We start from the raw sequence: 22,355 nt of genomic DNA on the forward strand, positions 1-22,355 counted from the left end.
TTGGAAGCTGAGTTATAATGCGTGAAAGCACACCTGCATTTCCATTTTCATCTGGATTATGGGTCATTTTCCCTCTATACCCCGTTTTCCAGATTTTCTAAAAATAATTTACAATAAGCATTGCTTTTATAAACTAAAAAGAAAAAAAGTGGACATCTAAATATATAAGAAGGGCCCACGGTTGATTTTACAAAATGCTCACCTGTCACTCTGGCCCTCACAGGCTCCAGCTGCTCCTTCTTATTTCTGCCAAATAGTATATCCATCGCGTGGATCGAGAGTGAGGGGAACAGTGAACAGAAGCTCCACGGTGCTCAAGGCGACTGCTCTCGGCCCCTCCTTTTCTCTCCTTCCGCCTCCCCTGCAGCTTCCTTCATTTACATCTCCTCTCCAGATGCCAACTGCTCTCCCCTCTGCTTTCCCCTGAAGGCCTGGTACCTCTTCTCACACTGTGTGGGCGTTATTTACGTCTGGTCAAAGGTAAATTCCCCAGCCGTGGGTCCAGCTAATCTTTAATCCTCTGACTGTTTCCCCAGCGCTCCCTTTCCGCTTCCACTTTTTTGGCTTAACCAAGAAAAGCTACTTTTCCCGCTTGGCTTAAACTGGCAGGATTTCATTTAGTGGTGCCTTCTGCTTAGTTCTGCTGCCTCAAACAATCCAACCCTGGGGGAGGTGGGGACGGTTTACGGGCAGAAGAAGAGAGACTGCCAGGACCACGAAGGGACACTGGGATTAGGGGAGCCCCCAGCATGTCACTCACATGAAGTCCTGCTGCACAGCAGGGCACCTGACTGCAGAGATGGAAAAGGTGTTTTATTTTGAATAAAGGTCCCTGAGCCTCCCTATGGGGCCAAGAAAAAAGAAATCATATGTAAGGAGCAATTTAACTCACTACATTTCTTTTTTTTGGGAGAAGTAAACAAAATATTTCACATACTCACAATACAGGGAACCGAAAACTCTACTCGAGAACTTGAAGGAATGTAAAAATCAGACTGGAGCTCCAACTTTCTGGCCCATCAAGAGCAAAAACAATGACTGGATCTGATTTGAGGATTCCTCGTATTTGTGAATCTCCTCGTGATGCCATTGCCTAAAATCCATGCAAGTGGCTGTGAATGTTGGGTGAGCAGTTTCTGGGCTCACCTTCGCTCCTACTGCTTTAAGAAAGAACCAGCTGTTCCCTCTCCGGGCGGAGTAAGAAAAGCGAGTGTTGCTGCTGTTACACACCCAGCTGGGTCTCGTTAAGGTCGGGGCTGGACCCAGACTGTTCCAGCATCACAGAGCTCAGTCCTGAGAGCCGCCTGGCCGGCTTTGCTCCCCCTGGGCTGCACATTCCTGTCATGGGGCTGGGAGCTTCCGTAGCGCCCCCACCAGGCCCCACTCCAGAGCCACAGATTTGGTCTCTGATGGTACAGCCCAGCCCTCGGGAGTCTGAAAACCTCTCCAGATGATTCCATGTGTGTTAAGACAGCCTGGTCCAGGGGAAGATGCTACAGTTGGGTATTGTAGGTTTACGTTGCTCTCTGTTCTGTGTCTGGGGGATGTTACCCTCTTTGAGCCTCCATTTCCTTGTCTGTAAAATCTCCAGAACAAGGAAAGTCAGTGGTCTAGCAAAAGCTCCCGTCCCCAAACAGTTAATGATGTGGCCCTTTCTGCCCTGTTGACTCAGAAGGCCCTTCCCTTTGACCCACATTTCCCATTCTGTCCCACGAGAACGCAACAATTTATTGTGCCCTCTGGTCTAAACACATGTTGGGGTTCCTTGTTCCTACGCTGTGAGTGCTGAGTCCTTGTGAGGCTTTAAGGAGAAGGTCTGGCACACACGGAGGACACGGGGTGGGGGACTCATACCGCCCGGGGAGGCAGCTCTGGGGCAGAAGAGAAGGGCTCAGGGCTTGCAGAGATCAGAAGACCTAGCTTGGGATCTCAGCCCTGTGATTTAAAAACTGTGACTTGTCACATGACCCCCCTGGACCTCACTTTATTCTGCAAAACGGGCTGGCAACGCCCATGTCCCGGGGTTTGCGGGGAGGATTATACTCAAGTTCTGTATGTAGGTGAAATCACGAGTGTGCTCTCCTTTCTTGTCCGCTCTGTATATTCAGAAAAGCAATGGCCCCATCCATCAGGAGCATTCTGAGTCTTTGTGAAGCCCAGCACGTACTGGCTTGCTCCGGCCCTACACAGAATCCTGTCAGATGGGTGTTCTTAGCCGCGTTTTGTGGATAAGAAAATGCAGGGAAGAGAAAATCATGGACTTGGAGAAGAGACTTGTGGCTGCCTGATGGGAGGAGGAGGGAGTGGGAGGGATCGGGAGCTTGGGCTTATCAGACACAACTTAGAATAGATTTACAAGGAGATCCTGCTGAGTAGCATTGAGAACTTTGTCTAGATACTCATGTTGCAACAGAAGAAAGGATGGGGAAAAATGTAATTGTAATGTATACATGTAAGGATAACCTGACTCCCTTGCTGTACAGTGGGAAAATAAAAAAAATTATAAAAAAAAAAAAAAAAGAAAATGCAGGGAAGAGAATCGGTTGCCTTGGATCACAGAGCTATTTCGAGATGAAGTTAGGAAGCAAAGCCGGGCAGCCTGACTTCAAAATATATCCTCTGACAGTTCCACACAGATCCAATGCATAAAGGATGTTTTCTAGATTTCTACTGAATGGCGTAATGGGTGGAGGACCCAAGAGGGCCCATCTTAGGTTGACAAGATGGCCTTGTTACAGAAAACTGAGGAACTGAGCTCCTTCAGTCAGGCCCCAGCTGCTCCCCAGGGACAATGATAAAGTGAAACGAAGGATTTTTTTACAGTGGTGATAATACCTTGATCATAGCAATAGGTAACTCTGTTTGTTTTCTAGGGCTACCAGGACAAAGTACCGCAGAAGTTAATCTTCCCACAGTTCTGGAAGCTGGGAGGTTCACATTCAGGGTGTGGCAGGGTTGGTTTCTTCTGGGGCATCTCCTTGGCTTGTAGACGGTCTTCTCGCTGTGTCCCACAGGGTCCTCCCTCTGGACCTGGGTATCCTGCTGTCTTCTTGTGTGTCCCCTTCCCCTCTTACAAGGACACCAGTCAGCTTGGGTAAGGACCCTCCCTAATGGCCTCGTTTTAACTTCATCGCCTCTTGAAAGGCCCTGCCTCTAGTACCATCCCCTCCTCAGGTACTGGGGTTAGGACGTCAACATATGGCTTTGGGGAGGGGATACAGTGGAGCCCATAACAATTACCATGGAGGCACAGTGAGTTAAGGCAAGATGCTTGGGCTGAAAGTAACAGGCTATCTGCCGAAACACCAAAGATGTGCATTTATCCCAAACATCAATCACCTGAGGGTCCTTGGGGCGGGGGGCTCTGAAGGCATCTGGGTCATCTTGCCAGGCTCCCACTTCCCACACTGTCATCCTCAGAGGGTGGGTTTCTCGTTCTTGGGCATGTTCCGTTTTGCTTATGAATGGCTGTCTTCCCTCCAGGAGTCACATTCTTGCATAAAAACTATAATAGCAGGGAGAGAAGATGGGGACAAAAGAGGCATTTTTTTTTTCCATTGTTCTTTCTATGCCAGAGAAAACTCTTTCCTATAACCCTCTAAGTAGCGTTTTCTCTTAGTCTCATTGGGTGAACTGTGTCACATGACCTCCCCTAGTCCAATCCGTGGCCAGGAGGACAGGAGTGCCCTGAATTTCCTTAAACCCTTCACAGGTCTTGGGAGGTGGGGCACATTGCCACCTGAATCATTTCAGGGTTCCTTTTCTTTTTTTTTTTTTTTTTTTTTTGTCTTTTGTCTTTTTGTTGTTGTTGTTGTTGCTATTTCTTGGGCCGCTCCCGCGGCATATGGAGGTTCCCAGGCTAGGGGTTGAATCGGAGCTGTAGCCACCGGCCTACGCCAGAGCCACAGCAACGCGGGATCCGAGCCGCGTCTGCAACCTACACCACAGCTCAGGGCAACGCCGGATCGTTAACCCACTGAGCAAGGGCAGGGACCGAACCCGCAACCTCATGGTTCCTAGTCGGATTCGTTAACCACTGCGCCACGAGGGGAACTCCGAGGGTTCCTTTTCATTAGCAAGGAAGAAGGAGGGGATGGAGCCTGCAGTGTTGGCTGCAGGCAGGACAACGTTCACGCATTCTCACATTCATTCGTTCAACATACATTTCCTCAGCACCTGCTACATGCTGAAATACAGCAGTGAGCAAAAGAGGAAAAGAATGCTGTGCCTCCTTGGAACTAAGGCTGACTACATGCCAAGTTCTGAGGATAGAGAGGTGAGGATGAGAGTCAGTTCCTGTCTTCTTGGGCTCTCATGATGATCCTTCTGTTTGGGGGACTGAGTCTGTATATCCCAAAGGACTATTCATTTCCCAAGGCAGTGCCGGGGTTCATGGGACTGCCTTCAGGTCAAACCTCCATCCCCGCTCTTTATAAACAGAGATAGCAAGCAGCAGCTGTTTTCTTATTCTGTTTTCTTCTTCTTATTTTCCAAGAAGTTCTGGCATCACGCTAGAACCACAAAGGCCTGACCCCTGCTTTCTAGGTCTTTGCTAATATGGGAAGAGTGGGACCAGAGACTTGTTGCCTGCAGGAGCCTATGATAAACACTACTCACTGGATGCTTGATACAGGCCAAGTAGCGTGCGAAGTGTCTAATTATTAGCTGTCTTTTCTTTAATCTCTATGAAGGAGTCATTAGCAATCTTATTTTTACAGCCTCACATGTGGAGGAATTTGATCAAGGTCAACAGCTAGTCAGAACACATTCTTCCCCGGGACCCAGCAATGCTTCTCATCTTTGTGAAGCTGCTGGTGGAGGAACAGAGTAGATAAGAGAAAAAGAGTAGATGTTCAACAATTTCTAAAATGTATACGCTGCCTTAAAATGGGATGGAAAGTGGCCACTGCCTAAAAGAACAGGGCCATGGGAACGTGAAGGCAAGTAGCTGAGTTTGGCCACAGAGGTTTGTCGTGTAACAAACCACTCTAAGGCCTGTGGCTTCAAACAACCAGTTAGAGTATGTCTGTGGTCCTGGGGGCTCAGCTCCATGGGCTGACTGTGCTCTGCGGGTCAGTTCTTCCGCTTTCATTGTGTCCTAAGCCGAGACCATGTCCAGGAAGGCATTCATGTAGGAGTTCTCCTATACCATCCAATACGGTAGCTGCTAGTAGCTTGTGTCTGTTTAAACTTCAGTGTAAATTAATTGCTGTGACCTTAAGTTTTTCATCCATACTAGCCACATTTCAAGGGCTCTGTAGACACATATGGCTGGTGGCTGCCAAACTGGACAGTGCAGAGCATCAAGGCACCCTGGATGGTGGTACTGACAGTGCGGAGTTAGCAGAAGAGCTTCCAAGATGGCATGTGCGTGTGACTCCAGGGGACAGAAGCAGTTACGACTGCACAACAAGCCCGTTTAGAGGGTAGAGGTGTAAAGGTAAAAATGTGAATGGCTCACTCCTCCATTCATCTGTTCCACAGATAGAGCGCTACCTGTCCAGGGGGAACAGTTGCCATCAGAAGTGACAAAGAAGCAGGAGTGAGAAATCCTCCAGGCCAGGGAGCATGGTGAGAAGAGGGATGTCCAGAAGGCTTCCTGAAAGGGGCAGTGCTGGGCCAAGCGCTGAGCCAAGCGCTGAGGGACGGCCGGGAAACGGCCACACGGAGGAACTAGCGGAGTGGCCCAGAAGGGAAAGAGCTCATGCACAGACAGAGTCGTCACACGGCAGGGCCACACCACCTCATTCCAGACCACTGAAAGGGCAGGTGAGCAGGACAGGGGAGGAGGGCCCAGGGGAAACTAGCTGGCAGGAGAGGGAGGGAGGGGAGAGGAGAATTGCTCAGACTTGAGGCACCGCAGGCTGAGGTTGCTGAGAAGGAAGCAGGAAGAAGGTTGGCGTTTCCTTCCCTGAGCCGGGCTGAGCACTTGCTGGACTTCCTCCCAAGTCGCACGTGTTTAAACAAGTCGGCCATGCTGCCTCCAGCAGCGATTCCCTTCCAGAGGATGGAGGCTTGGTACAGAACCGCACATCGTCTGCCCTCCACGGGGTCCAAGAGGCTCTCAGGGTCCAAGAGGCTTGGTCTCTTCTCTCAGGGAGGGAGAAAGAAGGATGTTCCCTGCTCTGCATTTTGCGCTCATCTTCTTATCCTGGCAGAGGCCTGGCAGGCACTATTACTATTCCCTCTTTACAGAGGAAGCAACTGAAGCTTTTGAGATTGTGCCCCTGGGCCCGAAATCTCACACCATGTGGCAGGGATGGGAGATCGAATGTGGGATCCTCGGAGCTTGCAATTTGGGGGAAGGTGCAGGAAGAGAGGCTACCCTTCCCCAGGGCCACTTTTTCCATGAAATGTGCTGTGTCCATACAACAGTCTTGAGATGAAGAAGCTGAATTCAAAAGGGAAAGTTTCTGTGCTATAGAAACAACAGCCTTATTTTGCAATTCTATATCTTCTGTCACAAAGTTATGGCCTAAAATGAGTTAATATTTGCCTTTTGGAGATAATGTTATCATATCTAAATTACTTTGCAGCTTTCCAATTAAATAAGCTTTTAAATGGTGCCTCTAATTAGCCAGGGTGATAAGCGGAGCAGATAGTGTAGAAAGGGTTCAAGGTGACAGGCAAAGTCCCAGCAGAGGTGGCACCTGGCCCCTGGAGGGCAAAGCATGGGTGATGAGCTGCAGAAAAAGGATGCAGAGAGCAGTGGGAGAGCCTCCCTAGGACTCCTGGAGCAAATGTTCCACTGCTAAACAAAGACCATAAATTATGCCATTAACATTTAAGAGGACTGGTTACTTGCTCAAAGTCCCACCCAACAACAGAGGCTGCTGTCACATAGGGTATTATAGATAGAAAACTGGGAAATCATAGCTCCTGACCTCAGTGAGATCAGAGCCCAACAAAGGAGAAAGGAATGCAAATAATCACAATAATATAGACGTGCTGTATATGATCACTTATGTAATAATTTATCACACTTGGGAAGTGGAATTGACAAAACTGAAATGCAAACATCAGTGCTAGAAACCTAAAATCGATGCTCAATTTTCCACCCTGTACTTTAGGGCCCGATCAATGAGCCTGGACAAAAGTTCAATTTAAGTAATAACCGCTAGGTTATAGTCTGGAAGATGCCCTGACATTTCTATCTCCTCTGTAATCTTCCAGAGTGCGCCTCTCTCTCCTCCAGGCCCAAGTCACTGTCCTATTTCTGACTTCCTAGGAACAGTGTCCTCATGGGCTTCCAGTCCCACCCCTCCAATCCACCTTCCCTGCTGCCGCCAGGTGACCTGGCTGAAATTCATATCTGATGTCACCCTCCTATTGAAAAATCCAGAGATGAGCACGGTGCCAGGCACATAGCAGGTCTCAAGAGATATGGAATGAATGAATGGCATATGGCCTCACTGTGGTACACTGTCACAGTGTTAGTTTGCCAGGGCTGCCGTGACAAAGTGCCACAAACTTGGTGGCTTAAACAATAGAAATGTATTCTCTCACGGTTCTAGAGGCCAGATGTCTAAAGAAAGGTGACAGAATAGCCATGAGCCTTCTGAAGTCTCAAGGGAAGACTCTTCCAACTTCTGGTGCGGCCCACACTGTGAGATTTCTTGTCTTGCGGATGCATCACTTCAATCTCTGCTTCTGTGGTCACAGGGCCTTCTCGCCTCCGTGTCTCGGTGTCCACATCTGCCTCTTCTTACAACGACATCAGTCCCTGGATTGGGGCTCCCCCTTAACCCAGCAAGACCCCTTCTTAACTTGATCATATGTGCAAAGGCCCAGTTTCCAAATAACGTCACATGCACAGGTACTAAGTATCAGAATTTCAGCATGTCTTTCTGGAAGGTGCAACTGAACCCACAGTAGTTATTAACAACTCAAAAGTAGAAACTAAAAAGCTTGTAAGTGGATTTATTTTGTACATCTAAATTCTTGTAGTCTCTCTCTCATCCTCTCTTATTTTCATTTTTAAAGCTAAAACTTTTTTTTTTTTTTTTTTTTTGCTTTTAGGGCCATACCCACAGCACATGAAGCTCCTAGGCTAAGGGTCAAATCAGAGCTACAGCTGTCAGCCTACGCCACAGCCACAGCAATGCAGGACCCGAGCCACATTTGCGACCCACACCACAGCTCACGGCAACACCGGATCCCCGATCCACTGGGGAGAGGCCAGGGATCGGACGCTCATTCTCATGGACACTAATTGGATTCATTTCTGCTGCACCACAGCAGGAACTCCCTAAAGCTAAAAACTTTGAAGCGGTGCTTAAAAAGGGAAAAAGTGGCAATTAACTCCGATAGAGCCTGAGAAGGCTTCTGAGCAGAGATCTGGAAATGAGTCACTCTTGGAAAAGGGTGTAAGTGTGCAAGTGTAGAAGAGAAGGCATTCTCAGTGGAGAAACAGCTTGTGCAAGGGTGTGGAGGTGTGGCCATGCACGGCAGGCCGCCCAGTGGGGGATAACATAGGGTTTGGTAGTGTACGCGGGTTCTGGGGTACTGACACAAACGAGGGACTTGGCATTCTGGGGGTCTCTCTCTGAGACCCCCTTTCTACCAGCTCTCCCCCAACCCTTCCCTCCACCTCACCCCTTTCTTCCTGGCTCGCCCTTCAAGGTCCAGGTTACCAGGCACCCTCTAAAAGCAAACAACTGAGAAATATGTGGGCCAACCCGGAAGGCTCGTCTGCATACATGTTTAAAAACTCAGGAGCACACCACATGCCATTCCAATGACCGAGGTCATTATCAGACCTGGTCCCCAAGTAGAGAACTGACACCATCAAGAAAAGTGTGCAGACACAACTCAGCTGTGCAGGTGTGCTTCCCAGAACTGGACCCGGCAGCCTGAGCCTTCAAGGGGAGCAGCAACATGAACAACAGAGAGTTATTAATTTGGTTTAAGGAGGCACTGAGTCCATAGAAAGAATCACGAAGGTGCTCAGGCCCTGTGGGCAAGCATCCCAGTCCTGAGAACAGACTTGTCTGAACGTGGCTCTCCCAGAAGCAGACCCGAAGACAAAGACTGCAGAGTAAATGCTTTATCTGGGAGGTGAGCCCAGGAAACGGCAGCAGGGGAGTGGGGAGGTGAGTCAGGGAGGGGAGACACTAACGGTGCAATAGCAAGGCCATTACCATCTCAGCAACTGAGGCTCCATCTGGTGGGGGACCCCAGAGAGGGCATGAACATGTCTCAGAGTGATCTTTTTTTTTTTTTTTTTCCCACTGTACAGCAAGGGGGTCAGGTTATCCTTACATGTATACATTACAATTACATTTTTCCCCCAGCCTTTCTTCTGTTGCAACATGAGTATCTAGACAAAGTTCTCAATGCTATTCAGCAGGATCTCCTTGTAAATCTATTCTAAGTTGTGTCTGATAAGCCCAAGCTCCCGATCCCTCCCACTCCCTCCCCCTCCCATCAGGCAGCCACAAGTCTCTTCTCCAAGTCCATGATTTTCTTTTCTAAGGAGATGTTCATTTGTGCTGGATATTAGATTCCAGTTACAAGTGATATCATGTGGTATTTGTCTTTGTCTTTCTGGCTCATTTCACTCAGTATGAGATTCTCTAGCTCCATCCATGTTGCTGCAAATGGCATTATGTCATTCTTTTTTATGGCTGAGTAGTATTCCATTGTGTATATATACCACATCTTCCGAATCCAATCATCTGTCGATGGACATTTGGGTTGTTTCCATGTCTTGGCTATTGTGAATAGTGCTGCAATGAACATGCGGGTGCACGTGTCTCAGAGTGATCTTGAGAGAGCTGAGGAACTGACCCACCAACTGTGGTCAATAAGGGTGAGAGTTTCTCCCAAGAGCCTCTAATGTCCAGCCACTTCCCTCCTGTTCTTCGTGTGCAGGGTGAGGCAAAGCCACAGCTGCCTGACACAGTAAGTGTGAGGGCTTAAGGCAGGGCATTGACAATGTCTGCTCAAACCCTCAAGAGGTAACTCAGCCAGCCTAAAGGGTAAGTGCAAGAAGATGCGCAGAGCAGTGTTGACCAGGACAGCAGAACTGGATGCATCACAGATGACCAAGACCACACAAAACATCTAGCAAATGGGAACGGCGTAGTGAATGTCCATTCACTGGAAGGAGGCTCGGCCACCCCCATGCTGCTTTTGGCACCATAGAAAGGGCTTGCTATCTAACGCTAAGGGGGAATGCAAGGTGCGATATGAGCTAGTTACACATACACCACGATTGTCTGGGTAAACATCTATCTGCCAAAGAAGAAGCAGTCGAAGGAATCACAAAGAAATGAAATTGGAGGAGTTCCCGTCGTAGTGCAGTGGTTAACGAATCCGACTAGGAACCATGAGGTTGAGGGTTCGATCCCTGCCCTTGCTCAGTGGGTTAAGGACCCGGCGTTGCTGTGAGCTGTGGTGTAGGTCACAGACGTGGCTTGGATCTGGCGTTGCTGTGGCTCTGGTGTAGGCTGGCAACTATAGCTCCGATTAGACCCCTAGCCTGGGAACCTCCATATGCCGCGAAATCGGCCCTAGAAAAGACAAAAAAAAAAAAAAAAAAAAAAAAGAAAGAAAGAAAGAAAGGAAGAAAGAAATGCAATTGGAGAGGGACATGGGACCATGAGAATTCTTTTGCTATGTTGTGGTTGACTGAGTGGAGGGCAAAGAGTCAATGTGACTAATACAAAACCAACTGATAGAGAACAGTGTTTCCTGCATCCCCTCCCAGATAAACTGATTGCCCTTCCATTCCTGTCTCAGCTTCTGAGGGAACCTAAACTAAAACAGGTTTCTTCCCAAGACTGGGATGTCTGGGCCACAGGGCATGAACAGTTTTATGGTTCTTTTTAGGGACTCAATGCCCTACTTAAACAGAATTTGTTCTCTTTCTGTTTTCAATTGCTGATCCTGCAGATCAGGATTTGGAGGCCCAGGCAGCTGGATCAGATCACTGGAATCACATGCACACGGACCCAGCCATGCCCTGCTTCCTTTATTCCCATGCACAGAATTTAAGGCACATGGTGAGCTGACATCACCAAGATGAAGTCTGTGCCCACGAGACTGCAGTTTATCGAATATAATGAATGTGAAATGGAATTTAGCCTGCAGATTTGCATTCCTTATCGAATGTCTCCAAGCATGTTCCATGAGGGACATAAATTAAGCCTTTACCCAGGAGATACATTATCTCTGCGTGTGGCCTTCCAGATAGTTTTCTAATGAAAGTCACTAGACGTTTGGCCTCTGGAGATAAGAGCCCTGTTCTGCCCAGCTTGGGTTCCAGCCTGTGAGTCAGCAGTGACATCAAATCCTGCCTAGGGCTCTGTCTGGCCGGGCTGCTGCACACGACTCAGAAGGGCTTCTGGGAAAGGGGTGGGAGGAAGGGTCAGCCCCCCAGGGACCTGGGAGATGGGGCCAGGCTGGCAAATGCTCAGTCCTACTATGTGCCAGCCAATGAATAGACAGAGATTAAGACACATTATTCCTTCCCCCTAAGAAACTGACAAAATAAAACAATCCACATGTCCATTAACAGAAAAACAGATGAGCAAAATGTGGTCTATCTTTACAATGGGGTATTATTCCAAGATTAAAAGGAATGAAGTTCTGGAGTTCCCATTGTGTCTCAGCGGTAACAAACCTGACTAGTATCCACGAGGAGGTGGGTTTGATCCCCGGCCCCGCTCAGTGGTTAAGGATCCAGCGTTGCTGTGAGTTGTGGTGCAGGTCACAGACATGGCTTGGATCTGGCATGGCTGGGGCACTGATTCATCCCCTAGCCTGGGAGCTTCCATATGCTGCAGGTGCGGCCCTAAAAAGACAAAAAGACAATTAAAAAAAAAAAAAAAAAAGGAATGAAGTACTGATACATGCTCTGATATGGATGAACCCTGAAAATGTACTTGTCACAAGAGTATACATATGATTCCATTTATATAAAATGTCCAAAACAGGTAAATCCATAGAGGGAGAGGTAATGGTTGCCAGGGGATGGGGCGGGGGGGGGAGCAAAACCCAAAAACTGGTACCTTAGGTCAGAGAAAGTTAACCGCTTAAAACCACACAGAGACAACGGTGTTCTCAAAGACTTTGGCCAACCTACTACGAGAAATGTTTATCTGACCCCTTTTTGGAAGGTTCCAGAGCCTCACCATGTTCGATGGCTCCCTTCTCCAACCTCAAATGACTAACTTCTCATGCCGACCATCTCAGCAGTGCTGGGATTTGTCATAATAGAATAAACCAGGCCCTCGGTGTCTCCCCTGTTGCAGCCCAAATGGCCTACATTGGTATTTTCCTAAAGCAGAAGTTCCCCAGAGGGACTCTGGGGTTAGTTAAAACAATGTTCCCCCCACTAAAGTACCACAGTGGTGGTGGCATATTTAATTAATTTGAAAGGTATCACGAATGTCACACATTACTCAGGAAGGCCAACAAAGAGCTCAGCTGGGGATGTATTCATTTTAAAAAGCCCTTCACTGAACTTTTATCCTATAAACTTTTTCTGTGTGCCAGAAAAGGGGGGGGGGGCATTAATACCTGCTGTGAGATGGATGAAACACGAAGACACTGTATGATCGTCAAAGAAGCCAACCACAAAAGGTCACAGAGCGTATGATTCCATTTACATGAAACTTCCAGGACAGGCACATCCCTAGAGACAGGAAGTACATTAGTCCTTGTCTGAGGGGAGGGGTGAGGGGGTGTGTGGAATGGGGTGAGAATGCTAGTGAGTACAGGTTTCTTTGGTGGGGGGAATGAAGGAAAAATGGGCTAACATTGATTGTGCTGATGGTTGTACAACCTTGTGAATATACCAAAAACTGTGGAGATAGATACATATATATATTTCTTGGGGGGGGGTTATTTTGTTTTTTCTAAGGCCACACCCGAGGCATATGAAGGTTCCCAGCTTAGGGGTCTAATTGGAGCTGCAGCCGTCAGCCTACGCCACAGCCACAGCAATGCGGGATCCGAGCCATGTCTGTGACCTACACCACAGCTCACGGCAATGCCAGATCCTTAACTCACTGAGCGAGGCCAGGGATAGAACCCACAACCTCATGGTTCCTAGGTGGATTTGTTAACCACTGAGCCATGACAGGAACTCCTGTGGATGTATATTTTAAATGGGTGAATTGTATGGTGTGTGAATATACATATATATAGTCTTTTTAGGGCCATACCTGCAGCATATGGAGGTTCCCAGGCTAGGGGTCAAATGGGAGCTGTAGCCACTGGGATACACCACAGCCACAGAAATGCCAGATCCGAACCACGACTATGACCTACACCACAACTCATGGCAACACTGGATCCTTAACCCACTGAGTGAGGCCAGGAATCGAACTTGTGCCCTCATGGATGCCAGTCAAATTTGTTTCCGCTGAGCCATGACGGGAACTCCATGAATTATATCTTAATCAACCTTTTATTTAAAAAAAGAAACTCAGAGGAGAGAGGCATATTATATGAGGCAAGTTCTACAAGGTTCATTAAGGAAGTATCTTGGAACAGATCACAGATCAGCTCAAGGATGATCACGGAAGGACCAGGGAGAAGGGGGCTCGTGGCAGAAGGAATAGCACAGACAAATGCACAGAGACACGAAGGAAGGTCACCCCAATGAATTATGATAGGATATAATTATAATTGTAATCCAAGCTGTGACTTTTGAGCTTGTGGGGGAATGATGGACCTGTGAGATTTTTTTTTTAAAAAAAAGAATTTGTAATTTTGGAAGAGGTAATACACTCACGTGGTACAAAATGGAAGTCTCAAAAAAGGTGGTCAACGTGACGAAAAATATCACGCCTGTCTCTGTCTCCCCCTGCCTCGTCCCCACTCTCCCGCCCTGGGCCATCACTACTGCCAGTCTTTCATGTGTCCTTTATGAGATATATTACACACGTACGAATAAATACGCACATGGGTTTCGTGTAAATGGGACTGCATCATCAACAATGTTTCACACTCTTCTTTCAGTACTAGCCCAAAACTTGAGGATTCTTTCAAACTTGTATACAAAAAACACATTCTTTTTTAGTGGGTATGTAGGATGTACCACGTTTGACTAACCAGTTCTCTATTAAGGGATGTTTAGGTTGTTTCTAATCTTTCTTTCTTACAAAATTCTGCAATGAATAACCTCAGACACAGGATGTTTTACATATGTCTGCATTCATCTGCCCATGAAATTCCTAGAAATGAAACTGCTCCATTATAGAGCTTTTTCTTTTTTCTTTTTTTTTCTTTTTAAATTTTGAGAGCTATCCTCATATTGCCCTTGACCGGGATCGTTCCAACTGATGCCTCCATCAACAATCGGTGAGAGAGGCTGCTCCCCTACATTTTGGGGGTCTGTGGGGAAACACTGTCAGAGACGAGTTCATTCAGGGACTTGAATACAAAGCCAAGAGGTTTGAACTTGATCCACTGATCATGGACCCTCTGTCAGAAGGTTAGGCAGTGGGTGAGGGTGGGCAGGTTTGACGTTTTAAAGGCTTGTTTTCATGATGATACCACATGAATTTTGTAGGCAATTTTTTATGCTCAAACAGGAATGAGTGGTAATGTGATGAGGCAGAGAGTAGAAAAATATCTCCATTAGGATGGGAGCCCTGCTGGGGAGAATGTGATTATCAAGTGGGCACAGCAGCCGCTCCAGACAATGGGCTTGGGTATGGGCACAATGTGCTCTCTTCACTGCACCATAACTCTAGCGTTCCTGCCATTTTTCTTTTATCACATACTTCCTACAAGCTAAGGCCTCTCATGAGACATTTAGCCCCCAAAGGTCACCACACAAAACCAATAACAAGGAATTTTTATCAGACGCTAACAGTTGACTCGATGACAGGCAGACAAGTGATACAGCAACTTTATCTTTCTCTACAAGACCATTTTGCAAATTAATTGGATTTGGAACTGGCAATGAACAAAGAGCCGGAAGAAGCAAAAATGCAAACACATTCATCCTGAATCTTTTGTCTCTGAAGTAAGAGGTTAGTTGCTATTATGTGATACAGAAAGAGAAGGAAAGATGGATGGCAGTTAGTTGTGAAGGCACCAGCATATGAAGGACCTGAGAGCTAGCTCTACCCAGACATGCCAGTGGTGGTTCAAGGATGAGTGCCTTGACCTTGATCCTCGTGGGGTTTGCTCTGAGGTTTAGGGCCATCACTGCTAAGCCAGAGCATGACAATTCCTGCTCTGAGAACCAAGTGGGTTTCAGAGATGCTTGCTATGAATTTGTGCCTCTCGGCCGCACCTTCTATGGTGCCCAGAGCTGGTGTGAGGGCCAAGGAGGCCATTTGGTCTTTATTCGTGATGAAAGCACCCAGCAATTTCTGCAGAAGCACATTTCCCAAGACAGGGAATGGTGGATCGGACTCACAGGGAATTTGGCTCAGAAGGCAACCACGCAAGGTAGGTGCTGTGATATTTGTTTTATGGGGAATTTGTAGCTGTGATTCTCGCCATAGCTTCTTACCTAGAACTCCATGGAAAAAATTACTATGTCTCAATTCTCATGGTAAGGCTCCCTTTTGATTGTCTTGTGGACCAAATAAAAAAATTCTTGTGCAGTTCCTAGCACAGAAACGGGCACATAGCTGACACTCCTGAAATGACTTTTTTTTGGCTGTACCCAAGGCCTATGGAATTTCCCAGGCCAGGGACTGAACCTGTGCCTCAGCAGTGATCCAAGCCACCACAGAGACAATGTCAGATCTTTAATCCATTGTGCCACAGTGGGAACTCCAAAATGACCATTTCTTTGTATGTGCCTAAGACTAGCTATGACTTCTTCAGTTCTTGCTAGAATAGTGCTGGGTGCTGAGTGCTTTACATCCACTTTCACACTGAATTCTTCTCACGACTGATGAGTTGTTATGTGGTCCCTATATTACAGATGAGAAAACTGGGTCTCAGGGAATAGTGACTACGCTATTTTCGAAGTGCTTCCACATGTCCTTTCCCCACTTGTTATAAAACAAAGTGGGTCGGAGTTCCCATCGTGGCACAGTGGTTAATGAATCCGACTAGGAACCATGAGGTTGCGGGTTCGATTACTGGCCTTGCTCAATGGGTTAAGGATCCAGCATTGCCGTGAACTGTGGTGTAGGTTGTAGACGCAGCTCGGATGCCGTGTTGCTGTGGCTATGGTATAGGCCGGTGGCTACAGCTCCGATTAGATCCCTAGCCTGGGAATCTCCATATGCCACGGGAGCGGGAGCAGCCCTAGAAAAGACAAACAAACAAACAAAAAAACAAAAACAAAACAAAACAAAAAACTAAAGTGGGTCAAGGGCTCAGCACAGCTCAATTCCCATTAGACACCTCATCCTTTCCTCAGGGAGGGGTCCTCCCTCCAAACCCAGCACATTCAGGTGAGTCCTTCTCCTTGCACCTGGAGGACCTCGCGCACACCTTTAGGACTTTTAGCCTGACTTAAGTTTTCAGGTGTCTTTCCCCAGGCGATGAGCTCTTCAAAGGAAGGAGCTGTATGCTGGCCATCGTTGTTTTCCTGGCATCTGTAGGTGCTGCTACTCTTACTTGATGGATGAGGAAAACAAGTCCAGAGAGAGGACATGACTTGCTCGGGATGATGCAGAGTCCTGCCCCCTTGTGTTGCCCCACAGAGGTTGCTAGGTTTTAGAAATGAGTAGCTTGGTCTGGGCTGAGCACCTGCAGACAAGTGTCAGCATGGACGGAAAAGCTTGAACAAAGGAAGAGCCAGGGAAGGTCATTTTAGGAAACACAAGCCAAAGGGTTTGAATTCTGAAATGTGTCTTCAGGCAACATCTATTGAATGGTTTCTTGCTTTGAAGATACAGAAGTTGCAGGTTTCTGTATATCAAATGTTCATCCACATGCACTTAAAGGAGTGTGTCTATTTAAAATCTCCAAGGGGAGTTCCCATGGTGGCTCAGAGGAACTGAATCTGACTAGTCTCCATGAGGACGCAGGTTCAATCCCTGGCCTCGCTCAGTGGGTTAAGGATCCGGCGTTGCCATGAGCTGTGGTGTAGGTCACAGACGAGGCTTGGATCTGGCCTTGGCTGTGGCTGCGGCATAGGCCAGCACTTATGGCTCCGATTCCACCCCTAGCCTGGGAACCTCCATTTGCCATGGGTGCAGCCCTGAAAAGAAGCCAAGAAAAAAAATCTCCAAGGGACACTGCATGGGTGTTACAGCAAACAGGGTAAATCTGAGTAGGCTATGTCCCATCCTCCAACGTTTGATGTTATTTAAGACGCAAGGGCTGTCCTGGCTGTGTGCAGTACAACAGCAATTGTGTAACTAGATGTCAGGCACTTCTAAGTGCTGACAAATGGACAAAATTCATCCTGGAACAATCTGCAAGAAACATAACAATTATGGGAGTTGTCCATAGATTGGAAAAGGGAAAATGTTTTCATTTTATACCCTTTGGCACTGTTTGAATTTTTAAACCCTATGTATGGATTTCCTTTCCTTTAAAAAAAAAATGACAAATGTATTTTTGAATCTTCACAGTAATTTTTTTTTTCCTTTTTAGGGACGCACTTGTGGCATATGGAGGTTCAGCTGCAAGCCTTCATCACAGCCACAGCAATGCCAGATCTGAGCTGCATCTGTGACCTATGCTGCATTGCAGCTCAAGGCAACACCAGATCCTTAACCCACTGAGTGAGGCCAGGGATCGAATTCACATCCTTGTGGACACTAGTCAGGTTCTTAACCTGCTGAGCCACAACGGGAACTCCACAGCAAATAGTTGATATTCAGTGTCTTCTAGATCTCTGGTGTCCTTGAAATACCTGTGTATCACACACACACCTCTTCAAGAGTCGCATCAGTGTATTCAAGGCTATAAAGAGTACTGAAGTCATGAACACTGCTTCCATTTTAACTCAGTGCTGCAAATAGAACTGCCAAGGGCCCCTGCTTCTCTCGGGAGCATCTTTGCCACCGAGGCATACGTCCATGCTCTTGTTTCAGACTATGGTTGGACACTGCCGGAAGTGTCTCGTTTATGTGACTGAACCGCCTTGGAAGGCTCTGGGGCTGCACCCGGGACTGCAGGTGGAGGTCTTCTGTTGGAGGATAATGGCTAGGCAACACCCCTTCGCTGGCTCAGGAACAAGAGGCCTCCAGCCTGTCCGCACGGACTGCACACCCACTGCACACGAGGAGGGGGGCTGCGCGAGCCCTGTGCTCACCAGGATCAGGAGGACACCTCTAAGTCCTGGTGGTCATGTTCCCATCCCAGGGCCCGCGATCTGGCTGGACACCTCAAACGTGAGCTACAGCCACTGGCGCCAAGGGCAGGATGCTTCTGCTCCCAAGCTCTGCGGCTACATGGGGAGAGACACTTCCTTTGGGTGGGTGGCCTCGGACAACTGCACACAGGAGTTCGCCTTCATCTGCGAGTTTGGTGAGCGGGCCTCGGCCGTGGAATCTCCCTCTTTCTGACTTTCTGTCTCTCTTTGACTCTGTCTCTCTGGGTCTCTTCCTCCATCTCTCTCCGTATCTCTATCCCTCTAAATGCCCAGGGTCTCTGTGAGATGCTCTTTGTCTCTCCAGCCCCCATCTCACTCTTCCCTGTCCACCTACCTCCCCGCTAGTCTCCCCTGTCTCCTCTGTCTTTCCCCCTCTTGACCCGCATTGGAGGGAAATGCTCGGCCCTCTCTCCGCTCCCTCTCCAGTCTTCCCATGAAGGGAGAGGTGGTCTCACTCCCCCTTGACTCCTGCTCCCTGGCCAGCCTGGCTTTGAGCCCCTCATGCCCATATCCCATCCCACCTCCTGAATTACCCCGTGCTTTGCTCTTCTGCCCTTTGCAGCTGCTGCCCATGGTTGACCTCCTTTGAGGGCCCTGGGAGCCCCTTCCTGAGACTGAGTTTACAGGTCCTCACAGGAGTGACCCATGGTCCTGGCCACCATGTGGGGTCTGGTCTTGGAGCTGAACTACCCCAGGATCCCCTGTCCCTCAAGCTTCTGGGCTTCCTGGGCCCAGCCCCATCCCTGGCTCTAAGCCTCTCCCTGGAGACTTTGGCTCCCAGGCCCTTTTCTGGGTTTGAACACTTACAGGGGCCCCCACTCTCCTTCCCCGGGCATGTCTTTAACTCCCCTGGCCTGGCTGATTCTGCAAACTCAGAAGCTTAGGGGGCCTGTGGGTTATGAATCTTCCCTTGCTTCTTACCAAAACGTCCCCCACTACTCCTTTCCCCACCCCAGTGCAGCCTGTCCCAGCACCAGCAGCCCCTAGGGCCCTGCAGCCTCTGGCACTAGTGTGACACTAGGAAGAGCTAATGTATATCAAGCAGGACTCCCAGGTGCTGAGCTCACAGTCCTGCCTGCACTGACTTATCACACAATAGAAGCACCTCCTGTATTCTATTGCAGGCCCATTGTAAAGCTAAGAAAAGGTGAGGCTCAGGAAGGGGAAGTTCCTTACCCAAGGCCATGCAGCTGGGAAGTAACAGAGATGAGGCTTAAAGATGAGAGAGAGAGACTGGAAGATGCTGTGCTGCTGGCGTTGAAGGCAGAGGAAGGGGCCACAATGCAAAGAATGTGGGAGCCTCTAAAAGCTGGAAAAGGCCTGGGAATAGATTTTTCTTCTCCAGAAGGAACCAACCCTGCCTAATAGGGCCCATTTGGAACTTCCGACCATAACTGTAAGAAGATAGATTTGTGTTGTTTAAGCCACGAAGGAACCATAGGAAATGAGCATAGGTTTTGGTCTCAACCCCTGCCCTGTGGCACTCGCACCAGGCAGATGGGCCTGAGTTTAAAGCCACTATTTCCCACTTTCTGCTGTGCATACCTGAGCCAGGTCACTCTTGTTCAACAAATCTTTACTGAAAGTGGACCATGTGCCAGGAGCTAGGCTGGGGTGGGGTCTCAGCCCATGGACCCCGCAGAGCCCGATGTTACCAGTGGGGAGGATAACAATACAATAGGACTGGTATTAAGACTCGTAAAATCACTCATTCATTCAACAAATGCTTGTTTAGCATCTATTATGTGCCAGACATTGTTTTCAGATAAGGCTCAAGGAAGGTAGTTGAAAAAGGCACAATAACAGTTGCCAATTTTACAGCCCTTAATCTACAAGTGCAGATTCATTTAACCCTTCCTACAACGCGATGAGGTGCCCCACTGACTCCCCCAAGTAACTGGCAGAAGGCCAAGTGGTCAGAGCGTGGCAGTCTGGCTCCTGAGCCATGCTCCTGCCCACCACGTTATATTTCTCACCTCTGCTGAGTCAGCTCCCACTGTGACCCTGCGCCTCATGCTTCTGACCCCCGAGACCCCTCCACTTCCCATCACCCAGGCACCTGCCCACCCATGACCATGAGGCCCCCTAAGGCGTTGCCTTACCTTTGCCACAGGTGTCGGTCAGACCCTGGCCTGCGAGGGCCTCAATGCGACCATGCACTGCGGCTCGGGGGATGTCATCCAGATCCAGGATGCTTTCTATGGCCGCCAGACTCCCCATTATTGCACTAAGGACGCCGGGCACCCCTCATACCTGGAGGAGGCATGCAGCTGGGTCAGCGTCAAGGATGAAGTGGCAGGTAGGACCCAAGGGCTCTGTAGCTCCGGGTGCAAGTGCACCTCCCGGTGTCCTGTGCCCAGCAAAGGGGTTTGGAAGGATGGGACCATCTGACCTTGGATCTCCGAAATATAGGAAAACCAGCCAGTCTCTGCCCACAGCACCAAGTAGGGGAGCAAGGGGGCCGTGGCTCCCCCTTCACCTGCCATCAAACCCACTTGATGGGAAAGGTGGGCGTTTTGCTCCCCACCCCAACCAGGTGCAAGAAACGTTGCTTTCTTTTTTTAATTTAAATTTTTAACGTTTTAAAATACTTTAAACATGTAAAACAGGAATAAAAAATATTTCAGTGCACTCCCATGGACCCACTACACATCTGTGTCAAATCTTAACCTTATGCCTTACTTGATTAAAATTCCCTGCTGACAGAAATGAGTACGTTACATTATATATCATCCGCCTTGATACAGGTACCAGTTTGTTTCATCTATGGTATAACCACACCCTAGTTTGTCTCTCCTTCTGTTGAGAGATGTGTGGACTGTTACTTAATGCTGGCTATTGTGAATAATCCCGAAACAAACCCCTGACTGCCCCCTGCCCCCAACCAGTAGCTCCCCTTCATGTGGGAGAGTTTCTCTAGGGCCTTGTTCTAAAGTAGATTAAATCTGACTCTGAGCCAGGTCTGTCTGGTGACAAGGATTTTCCCTTGGAAACAGCTTGTTCCTCTCCCCCCACGTCCGCCCCACGTTGTCCCTGCTCCCCTTAGAGCAGACGAGGAGGGAGGAAATCAGCTAGGTGGCTCACTCCGACTGGCCTTATTGCCCCAGCCTTCCTGAGGCTGTGGCCCCACCAAGGAAGAAAGGCCCAGGCAGGATGGGCTGATGGCTGTGCCCCCCTCACAGAGGCACTGATGGAGCTCAGCGGCCGTTTTCCTCAAAGGCCCAGGTGCAAGTTTCTGCACCTTGTAGCCACACCCAGAGAGCACACTGGAGGGGAGCCCTGCATCCTTTGGGGAAGGTTGGAGAGAAGATCTGGGCGGAGCCCCAGGGGGTCTTTTTATACCACAATCACTCACCCATCTGATGAATTTGCCAGCACACACTGAGCACCAGCACTGAGCCATGCACTATCTTGGCTCTTCAGATGCAAGGATAAATCAAACACAATCTAGTTCTTCAAAGAGGTCACAGTCTAATGAGGGGACACATACAAATATGGCAATCACCTAACAGTGTTACACAAAGGGAACAAAGGCGCTGCTTATTTACTCAAGCAAAACTCATTTTGTACCTGCTATGTATCAGGTACTATTCTGTGTGCTGGAGAAGGAGCAGTAGACAAAAAAAAAAAAAACCAAAGCAGAACAAAGATTACCTCTCTCTTGGAGATTGTAGCCTTGTGCTGTGGATGCACATAGCAGAGTACAGAACGCATATTGAGGGGTGTAGCAAACCGGGAAACAGAAATCCCGCTAGGACTTTCAACAGAGGGAATTAAATGCAGGGAATGGATGGCCCAAGTCAGAGAAGGGCCAAGAAGCCCAACAGGGGATGACAATGCAAATGCAAACTGGCAGCAGCAGAAGCCACTACCATGCTGAAGGGCAGGAGAGACAACTGCAGGGGATGTCTTACCAAAACCAGAAGTCAGGGCCATCCAGAAGGTGCTGGAAGGATGATGGAGGTGCCCTGTAGGAGCAAGGACACAGAGGGAGAGCCTGGCCAGAGGGAGCTGGAGCTACCGAGGAGCTGCAGTGAGAGAGAGGGTGGCAGGCAGAATTAGGAACCCCAAATTCCCACCCTCATCCCTGGAAGTGAGGGTATGA

The 22,355-nt window shown here is 48.5% G+C and overlaps 2 protein-coding genes across 9 annotated transcripts in view; one reads left to right on the forward strand and one right to left on the reverse strand.

Annotated features, from left to right (window-relative positions):
• The window catches only part of BCO1 (beta-carotene oxygenase 1), a 45,760-nt gene extending 43,469 nt beyond the window's left edge, over positions 1–2,291 (reverse strand). Inside the window, exons 1-3 of one of the 8 annotated variants that reach the window (XM_021093242.1) lie at positions 938–2,291; positions 761–842; positions 203–449 (exon numbers count right to left, since the gene is read on the reverse strand). In XM_021093242.1, coding sequence (XP_020948901.1) covers positions 203–266 — 64 coding nt within the window. In that variant the 5' untranslated portion in view covers positions 267–449; positions 761–842; positions 938–2,291. 8 annotated transcript variants of the gene reach the window in all.
• Positions 13,345–22,355, forward strand: part of PKD1L2 (polycystin 1 like 2) — a 101,478-nt gene continuing 92,467 nt past the window's right edge. Inside the window, 3 exon segments of the mRNA XM_021096997.1 lie at positions 13,345–15,414; positions 18,241–18,405; positions 20,364–20,549. Coding sequence (XP_020952656.1) covers positions 15,114–15,414; positions 18,241–18,405; positions 20,364–20,549 — 652 coding nt within the window. The 5' untranslated portion in view covers positions 13,345–15,113.

Source organism: Sus scrofa, chromosome 6 (genome assembly GCF_000003025.6).
Source record: "Sus scrofa isolate TJ Tabasco breed Duroc chromosome 6, Sscrofa11.1, whole genome shotgun sequence".
Classification (NCBI taxonomy): Eukaryota; Metazoa; Chordata; class Mammalia; order Artiodactyla; family Suidae; genus Sus; species Sus scrofa.